Here is a 10,551-nt window from a genome sequence, read left to right on the forward strand (position 1 = left end):
CAGGAAAAGAAGTGATAGTTTGATTCCAAGCTTATTCACAACTGCAAGGCTTGGGGCTGCCCTGGGAAAAGTGAGGATGAAGGGTATGAGGGATGTTGGCTGGGAGCCCATTCCCAGTAGGATTTGGTGAGAGAAACAAGCACCAGCTGCTGGCTCACTTAGAGCTGGAGGAATAAGATTTCATCTATTCCTAAGAGGACATGTGAGAGAAAGATACTGCCAACATACCAGTCCATTGCTACTAACAGGGATTATCTCCTCCATAATTATTAATGTTTCCCCTAAATTCAAGTGGATGTGGTTTTCACATATTCCTATAATGAGCGAATTCACACATTCCATGATAGAGTGAAATTAATACCTATTATTTCATAAATATTGTTAGCAAAAGTAGTGACTATGCTATAAACTTACTTGGCTTTTTGAGCAATTAACTTTTTCTGTCTCAGAATCTTAGAATTTTAACAATGTACTATGATAAATACCTCATGCCCATTTTGAACTCAATAGACTACACAGAAGTATCTAAGAATATTTTTTAGTCATTTCAAGGACAGGCCTGCTGATAACTCCTAAAACATTTTGACACAGCAACCTCTATGCCTATCTCTTGAGTTTGATCACTAAATTCATTAGGTGCTCTATCTACAAAGAGCAGCATTGTTTGTCTTGTTTTAAAGATTTTATTTATTTATTCATGAGAAACACAGAGGAAGAGGCAGAGACATAGGCAGAGAGAGAAGCAGGCTCCCTGCGGGGAACCTGATGCAGGACTCCATCTCAGAACCTGGGACCATAACCTGAGCCAAAGGCAGACGCTCAACCACCCAACCACACAGGTGCTCAAGAGCAGCATTGTTAGGGTTGCTTTTAGTGACATTGGAATAAAACAAGATGTGTTTTAATAACTACTGACACCAGCTACAAGAAATGTATGTTATACAAGGAAGTGTAGCTAGTAATAAAATGTTGTTGTTAATGAATACTATAATTACAGTAGTAGTATACAGATTAATGAAATAAGACTTTTTGTGTCTGCTGATGTTAATCTAAAATTCTGATGAATCAGAAATTCTATATTTAGATGAGTTCAGAAGTACATAGTCACTGACACTCATTCTAATAATGTCATTCATGAGTACCTTGGACATGTACTCATCTTCGAAGTTTTGAAAAATATATTGGTGATTCGAGGAGAATCAACAGATTTATCAGGAGGGAGAAGGATTTGCAAAGAGTTGGGGTGTTTTGTTTGTTTTTGTTTTGTTTTTTAGCAGAACAGTCCAGACTCATGAGGAACGGAGATATATCCTTAATGCAGTAGGGACCCAGGGTGTTGGAAGCAGTTGGAAATGACCCATTAGGGATTGGATTGTATCAGGGTATGACTGAGAATAATAAACCTAGGATTCACAGTTCAGTGGAGCTTCTTGTCCCCATGTTCTTTATCATAGATGGAACTTAATTTGAAATGGTTTTTTACAGTGTCTTTGCCAGATTTGGATCTGCATTTTAAAAATGGAGTGTAGATCTCTTCAAAGAACCAGTTACTATGGGCCACCACGTCTCAGTGTCCCTTAGATATGCCGTAACAGGGTACCACAGCTCTATTGCAGTGACAAAATTAAAAATATTTGAAAATGAAAAGTGATTTCTCTCTCACCCTCTTTTTGGATCTATCTCTGGGCTTTCTCCTTCTTATGCCTATTTTTTACATTCAGAGCCACAGTCCACCTGGAATTGATTTTTGTTTTTGTGAGATGGGAACTAACTCTCTTTTCTCCCTTTTTGTAAAAAAATCCAATCAATTCAGCACCATAAATTCCACATTTGTATTGAGACCTTTGTCATAAATTACATGTCTATATATGGACTCTATTCTGTTCCATTGGTCTATTTGTCATTAGTTTGGCCAATATCACACTGTATTGGTTACTGTAGATTTATAATATATCTTAATATCCAGTAGAGAATGTCCTCACACATTTTTCTTTCTCAGGAATGTCATGGTTACTCTTTACCCTTGACATATTCTATGCCTTACACTCTTGAATCTATTTGTCAATTCCACAAAAATTAATTCACTGCAATTGTGATTGAAATTAAATTGACCATAGATAAACTTAGAAATGACATCTTTACTTATTTTGAATCTTCTAATACATTGACCTAGTACATCCTTCCATTTATTTATGTCATTTTCAATTTCTCTAAAAATGTTTTTAGGTTTTCTGTATTGAGGCATCACACATGTTTTTTTATTGCTAGGTATTTGATATGCTTTGATGCTGTTATAAATGGTATTGTTTTGGGGATGCCTGGATGGTTCACACATCTATGAGTATTTCTATATTATAAATTCCTAGAGATAGAATTATTGCAACACACCCCATACAAATTATATCAATTTATATTCCCACCAGAAATGTAGAGGCATGCCTATATTCTCAGCAAATGCATTATAAAACTTTTGATATTTGTCTTTCTAATAGGTGAAAATGATATTTCATAATTTTGATTTGCATTTTTTTACTTTGGCTGAGATTGAATATTACACACCTAAGAGAAATTTTTATTTCCTTTTCTGTGAACTATTATGTTTCTAGTCTTTGCCCTTTTTTCTGTTGGTTTTTCCAGTTAATTCTTAAGAATCAGATAGTTTACAAGGTCTTATCACTTTACTGCTGTGTTTCTATTCAAAAGAACATTGCTTACAAAATACTAAAATATACATAGGTTATTTGCTTGATGCAATTTTAGAGAAACATACCAAAATGCCTTTTGACAAAGTATATATGTAGTGTTGCAATTTCAATATTTCATTGAACTCATTAAAAAGATTTTATGGGAGTTGGAGAAAAAGAACTTTCAAGGTACTCATGGAATATTAAGCAAAACTGATCAAATGCTGCACCATAGAGCAAGTCTCAAGTGTCCCAAATGTTATTCTTTACATATGGAAGAATATCTTTTCTTTCGTTTCCTACCAAGAACCAAGCTTACGTAGATTTGCTTCTGCTGAACTTTTAATCCAGTCAATGAAGTTGTGCATCATTTATCTGAAATTAAATTAGTGTGTAAGTCTGAAGTCCTAGAATAGATAAGATATCATGGACTTGAAAGTATCCAGGTAAAATGGGCAACAGATTTTCTTATCTTATTTCTTTTGCACTTAAAGTTAATTGCACCTTCTAATGATATTTTCATGGTAGGAAATTAGCCCAGCTTCTTCCACACCCATAAACTTAAATATAACTAAACCTTAAGAATATAAACACTAATCATTAACTTAGTACTTTGCTAATTGAACTGAACTCTGTATCTGGTTTTAAGATTATAATTATAGTAAATTCCTTTGGGAACCTGGATGGCTTAGTCAGTTAAGTGTCTGACTTGATTTTGACTCAGGTTGTGCATGATCTCAGGGTCATAAGGTGGAGCCCTAAGTGATGGCTCTGCACTCAGCCAGGCGTCTGCCTCTCTCCTTCCTTTCTCTCTGCTCCTCCCCACTCCCCCACTCCCCCCCTCCCCCCCCCCCCCGCCCCCTCACCCCCACTCACACTCTCTCTCTCTCTCTCTCTCTCTCAAATAAATAAATAAATCTTTTTAAAAAATTCCTTTGGAAGCAACCAAAGAAAGGATTTTCTTATCATCCAGGTTTTCCAGTTTAGGACACCAGGATATCTAATGCAAAATATCTTCAAAATAAATTCACACGTTACTTTCAAGGCTTTTGACATCTTTGGAGACACAGTAACATATTTATTTGACCAATAGAATATATTTTTATACTTTCTATGCTTGAGCCATAATTCTATTTTATTAAACTGCACAAGGATTTGACAATTCGCCTTCAGAATATAAATATATAGCCTTAATACTATGGTTAGAAAAGCTGACAGTTAATCCAGGTTGTTAATTTTGCAATGCATGTACTGTTTAGCACTTGCCCTTGGAAAACTCTGACATTTTAAACATTTGGGCCATAGGTAAATGCCATTTTTTAAATATCAAATGGTTTTAGAATTGGAAGAATTCTAAAGATTTCTAAAGAATTCCTAGATTTATTCCCCTACTTAGTCATAGGTGAAAAGTGAAGCACAGAGAGATTGTGGCTTGCCCAACAGATGAAAGCAGTTCAAATACACAGACTTTCTTTGTCAGTTGGCTTCCAGCAGAGTAGCAGAATTATTCTAAGTTTCACTTTTGATGCACAGTAGATGGCTAGTGATGGAGACCATCCAAGGAAAATAACCTCTTATTCTTTGGAGTTGGATTTTGGTAATAAAGGGGACATAAGTTATTCTAGTGCTTACAAAGAATCAGCACTTGAAAGGCTCACACCAACAAATATCCTTATCCCCCAAATCATACCACTAGAATCAATATAAAGTTCTAAATTTGATTTTGAAAAACTATTTAAGGTCAGAATATATGAGTATATTCTTCTCAGTTTCAATGCCTATGCTGAACCACAGAAGTAAAGCTGGACTTCCAGATCATTGTACATTTCCATAAAAGGCCTTCCTGTTTAACATGGGTGAGTTATGCAAATTCTCTCAGAATAAATTTTAAAGTTAACTTCTGAAGGATACCAAATAAAATTGTATCTTGATTATATATACTCATTGTACTCATCTAGTGTACATTTGCTCAAGTAATAGAGAATTTATTTTTTAATTTTTTTAATTATTTATTTATTTATTTATGAGAGAGAGAGAGAGAGAGAGAGAGAGAGAGGCAGAGACATAGGCAGAGGAAGAAGCAGGCTCCATGCACCGGGAGTCCAACGTGGGATTCGATCCCGGGTCTCCAGGATAGCGCCCTGGGCCAAAGGCAGGCGCCAAACCGCTGCGCCACCCAGGGATCCCTATTTTTTAATTTTTTAGGAAGATTTTACTTATTTATTCATGAGAGACACAGAGAGAGAGAGAGAGGCAGAGACACAGGCAGAGGGAGAAGCAGGCTCCATGCAGGGAGCCCAATGTGGGACTCCATCCTAGGACTCCAGGATCACACCCTGGGCCAAAGGCAGGCACCAAACCACTAAGCCACCCAGGCGTCCCTATTTTGAGAATATGTACATATTATTATATCCCCAGACACACATCAGAAAATAACTGGAAAGGTAAGATACATGACAAAATGATGCTAGTAGTTATTTATGGAAGATGGGATTATAGGTGAATGTTTTGTTTATTAGTTATCTTTATTTCCCAGTTTTTTTTCCAAAATAAATATTATTTGGGCTATTTTAAAAATTAAAAATACAGGGACGCCTAGGTGCCTCAGCGGTTGAGCATCTGCCTTTGGCTCAGAGCGTGATCCCAGATTCCCGGGTCCCACATCGGGCTCCTTGCATGGATCCTGCTTCTCTTTCTGCCTGTGTCTCTGTCTCTCTTTCTGTGTCTCTCATGAATAAATGAATAAAATCTTTTTAAAAAAATTAAAATACAGGAAACAAGAAGAAAAAATTAACCCAGGTTTCTATGATAGTGATCCTAACCATCTTATCATCTGGATTCACACACCTTATCCCATATTGTGTCCTGTCAGAGAGCCTGAGCCAAAAGTATGAGCATAACTGACTAGGGAACTGGCCCAGAGTTCACTCTCTAGCCTTTAGTCTGCGTCCATATGGAGAATGCTATCTTGTGACCCGCTGCATGGCAGCTGAACTCCAACATAATGTCTTTGACTATGTCATTGACTGCTTGGGACTGCCTTACAACTCCAACCCTGGGTTCCATCCTGAGAGACTAACCTCCTTTCCAGGTATTTGGCAGGAATTTGAAGATGAACTTAACATTCTCTTCAGGCGAAGCCTGCATTCCCTCCATCCCCATTTGCTAGGTGCTCTGTATGGATAGACGTTTTTGTGATTTGTTCAGCATAACCAACCACCTGGACCACCTGGACCTGCACGTACACAGGCAGACTAAGAGTATTGTTTGTAAGACTCATGCTGTGTGAATACTTTAGGAGCCTAATTGTTTAAAATATCTGAGGGCACCTGGTGTCTCAGTCAGTTGAGTGTCTGCCTTCGGTTCAGGTCATGATACCAGAGCCCTGGGATAGAACCTCTGCTTCGGCTCCCTGTCCAGTGAGGAATTTGCTTGAGATTTTCTCTCTCTCCTCCCTCTGCCCACCCCTACCCCCGGCTTGCACACGCTCCCTCTCTTCTCCACTTTCTCTCAAATAAATAAAATCTTTAAAAAAACATACTATCTGGCCTCCAGGTCAGAACTGGCCATTCTGTTATGGACACCAAAAGCTACAAATCTTGTCTCACATCCCCTCTTGCTTGCTCCAGGCTGGGCTGCCCGCCCTCCCTGCCCCTGAATGGAATCCAGAAGGGGAAGCAGACACTGTCTTTTAGCCCAGGTTCCTTGAAAAATATAGAAACATGATAACATGGAAGGAGACCAGCAGCTTCTAGGACACCTTCTCCTTGTGACCAAGAAGACAGCAAAGGCTGAGAGTCTGGGAGATGGATACTGACTTGTGATCAATGATGGAAAGATGGGCACACAGTATATGTATCATCTGCACATTCACATACTTGGGGGCCGACAGCTCCAGTGGCCTCCAGGTTGAACCGACCAACTGCCCAAGATTGCCAGACCTGTATGCTTGGAGGGTGGGGGGAAAGGGATGCTAATAAACTTGCTCTCCCTCAGAATACACACACACACACACACACAACCTTGCTCTCCCTCCAAACAGCGTGTAGGCAAACAGATGTTTCTTTTTTTTTTTAAGGTTTTATTTATCTATTAATGAGAGACACAGAGAGAAAGGCAGAGACACAGGCAGAGGGAGAAGCAGGCCCCATGCAGGGAGCCTGATGTGGGACTCGATCCCAGGTCTCCAGGATCACGCCCTGGGCTGAAGGCGGGACTAAACCACTGAGCCACCTGGGCTGCCTCCAAATGTTTCATTTCAAACCATATTATTTGCCCCACAACTATGGCCCTTAGTAGTATGGTCAGTTGGAAATCTCATCTGAGGCTCCATCCAGGCCTCTCAATCGGGACTCCAGCCTGGCTGTTTCAGCAGGGCTTCCCCAGCTAATGAGGTTGGATGTTGGAAGTACCCAATTTTTAAAAAATATTTTATTTTATTCATGAGAGACACAGAGGGAGAGGTAGAGACATAGGCAGAGGAAGAAACAGGCTCCCTCAGGGAGCCTGATGCAGGACTCGATCCCAGAACCACAGGATCACTACCTGAGCCAAAGGCAGATGCTCAACCACTGAAGTTACCCAGGTACCCCCTGTAAGTACCCAATTTGATGTAAATTTGCCTTATTCTCATTTATTGCATACCTTAATCTATGTGTAGATTCCTTTCCTCTTCTGTTTCTATTAGGTTTTAATAATAATAATTAATAATAATAATAAAAAAAGTTTTCTATCCGTTTTGAAACTGAAACATGGCTGTTGTGAATCATTTGCAGAACACTAGGATAGAAACGTAAAGAGAGCTCTGGTCTTTGTTTTGTTCACCAATATGTTCCAAGAGTCTAGAAGAATGCCTGGCACATGATAGATTCTCAATACAGAGAACTAATTTCTTCTGTATAAGAAATGGCTTAGTCTTTTACAGAGCACACAAAATAGCAATCTCTTTATATTCTAGGACAAGGATATCTCCTTTGCTTTCTTCCTCATTCTCCATCTACTCTTATTGCATCTCCTGGAAGAGGATTTCGGACTGGTTAGTCAGAAACTTGGACAGTGATTGGGTTGAGTTTTCTAGGGACAGAAAGTTCAAAGAAGTTAGAGCTCAGTAAAAGGTCAGTTCTTGAGTGAATGGTCTTCCCCTAATACCTTCCTTCCACATTCTCTCTCACCCTGTGGCTCCATTCCTGCTTCCCCGCCCCAACCCCCACCGTTGCTAGAAGTAGGTGCTGGGTCTACTTTTCCTCATATCTGAAATGATTACAGGTGCAGGACTCAGGTTTAGTATTTGGAGGGGACTGAGCGTTCCATGAGGATAGAGACCTTGTCAATTTTTGCTCTCAATTATGTTCTCAGCACCTAGCACAGTGCCTGGCCTTTCTCTCCCTCGCTTTGTTTCTCTGTCTTTTGTCTGTCTCATCTTTCTACAGAGAGAAGTCGTTTTAAATGAATGAATGTGGAAAAATAGAGCTCAAACCATGCTTTGGATAATTTGGGAGAAAGGACACTTCCACATGATCTAGCTTAGAGTATCAGATTACTACTCTGAACTAGGGGGCCAAAATCAGCTCATTGTAAAATGCCACTTTACCTTCCATGTGCTGGTCATTGAACTGGGCATATAGTTCCATCAAGAACCTTGAAGTTTTACTGAGTTCTCTGATCATAATATCATTTAAGAGCCTCAAATCTCATCCTATTTCCCAATATGAGTCAATTTTTTAAAAAAAGTTACAGCATTTATGAGAACTAGGGTCAGGCATCTTAAAGGAGACCCTACAGGATACATTCTTTAGAACCTTCAAAAAAGCTTACTGATTTGAGATATGGAGCCTTGGAAAATTACAGATCTCTGTCCCTGGCACTAGCTAAGCATCTGAAAGGGTCACAGCTGGCCAGGCTATGGTTCAGTTGTGATTGTCAGGTGCTAGGCTCCTTGAGGTGGAGCTTCTTAAACTATAATGTGTGGATAATCATCCCCTACAAGTTTATTAAAAGGCAAACTCTGATTTAGTAGGACTGCAGTGGAGCCTGAGGTCCTGCATTTCTAACAAACTGGTCCATGGACCACACTTCGAGTAGCAAGGACCTAGAACACTGACTCCCTCTTCTTCCCATATGCAAGAATTGCTCTTGCCTTACTCTAGTAGAGCAAAAATAGTTTTTGAAAGTGGCAAGCTATTTAGGTTTATGTCTGTTTAATCACTTTCTTTTTCATAAAACTAATATTCGGGTAAAGTCCTTTTTAATATATGTTAAGCAACTACCCAGGAAGACAGTGAATTTTTATTTATTTGTAAAAAATATTTATTATTATTTTTTTAGAGAGACAGAGTGCACATGAGAGGATGAGCAGGAGGGGCAGAGGGAGAGGGAGAGAGAATCTCAAGCAGACTGTGCACTGAGCACAGAGCCTGAGGTGGGACTTGATCCCAGGACACAGAAATCATGACCTGAGCCAAAACCAAGAGTTGGACGCTTAATCTACTGAGCCACCTAGGTGTCCCCAGAGTGATTTTTTTTAAAAATCATCTGTCTCGGGGATCCCTGGGTGGCTCAGGGATTTGGCACCTGCCTTTGGCTCAGGGTGTGATCCTGGAGTCCCGGGATCAAGTCCCGTATCGGGCTCCCTAAATGGAGCCTGCTTCTCCCTCTGCCTGTGTCTCTGCCTCTCTCTCTGTGTCTCTCATGAGTAAATAAATAAAATCTTAAAAAAAAAAAAAATCATCTGTCTCTTCTTCTGCAGAGGCTTGATTTTGAAATCTTAATCTACTTAAGTATCCCAGATTTTGATCAGTGTAAACGTAACAGAATGCAAACCTGTGAGAAGCTAGAATATTATTTCTTGGTTTCCAGCATAGCTTAGGGTAAGCACATTGCATATTAAGCAAGGAATCTGATTTGCAACTAAAGGACTCCTTTTTCTCAGCACAATATTTTTTAAAGATTTATTTATTTATGATAGACATGGTGGGGGGGGCAGAGACACAGGCGGAGGGAGAAGCAGGCTCCATGCAGGGAACCCGACGTGGGACTCGATCCCAGGACTCCAAGATCACGCCCTGGGCCAAAGGCAGGCCCCAAACCGCTGAGCCACCCAGGGATCCCAATAAAAATCTTTAAAAGAAAAAAGAATTTATTGGGAAGTAAAAATTACACAAAATTTTATGTATTTATTTTAAAGATTTATTTATTTATTTGTTTATTATTTAGAGAGAGAATGCACAAGCAGGGAGAGGAGCAGAGAGAGACAGAAAAGCAAAGTCCTTGCTGAGTGCAGAGTCTGCCGCAAGGCTGGATCATACAAATCTGAGATCATGACCCAGACCAAAACCAAGACTTGGGGGCCTGACCAACTGAACCACCCAGCTGCCGCTAAGCAAAATTGTATGTAAAGGGTCAAAGGGGAGGGAAGTAATCACAAAAGAAGAAATACAAATGAGCAATTAATAAATGAGAAATGCTACATTGTATAGTGCAAATTATAATGAGATAGTATGTGATGTCCATCAGATTGGCAAACTTTTTTGGGGGGAAGGGGAGGGGGATAAGGAGAGAGAATCCCAAGCAGGCTCCATGCCCAGGACAGAGCCCCACACAGGGCTCGATCTCACGACCCTGAGATCATGACCTGAGCTGAAATCAAGAGATGCTTAGCCGACTCTCTCTGAGCCACCCAGATGTTCCCTAAACATTTAAAAATACAGAACAATGATATTTATTGGCAATGATGTGAAGCCACATGATCATACAGTTCTGGTCAAATTGCTATAATCTTTTGTAGAATAATTAAGCAATTTGGTTAAAAAATTTTAGCCTAGTAGTTTCACTTTTAGGAATTTGCTTTAAAGAAACAACCAGAAGTTAT

General features: G+C 39.6%; 1 protein-coding gene across 1 annotated transcript in view; it reads left to right on the forward strand.

The window, feature by feature from the left end:
- The window catches only part of DCAF17 (DDB1 and CUL4 associated factor 17), a 55,578-nt gene extending 45,440 nt beyond the window's left edge, over positions 1-10,138 (forward strand). The window contains exon 15 of the mRNA XM_038589136.1: positions 9,897-10,138. Within this exon, the coding sequence (XP_038445064.1) occupies positions 9,897-10,004 (108 nt within the window). The 3' untranslated portion in view covers positions 10,005-10,138. The remainder of the gene's footprint in view (positions 1-9,896) is intronic.
- The last annotated feature ends 413 nt before the right edge of the window (positions 10,139-10,551 follow it).

The sequence above is a fragment of the Canis lupus genome, unplaced genomic scaffold (assembly GCF_011100685.1).
Source record: "Canis lupus familiaris isolate Mischka breed German Shepherd unplaced genomic scaffold, alternate assembly UU_Cfam_GSD_1.0 chrUn_S1675H1869, whole genome shotgun sequence".
NCBI lineage: Eukaryota > Metazoa > Chordata > Mammalia > Carnivora > Canidae > Canis > Canis lupus.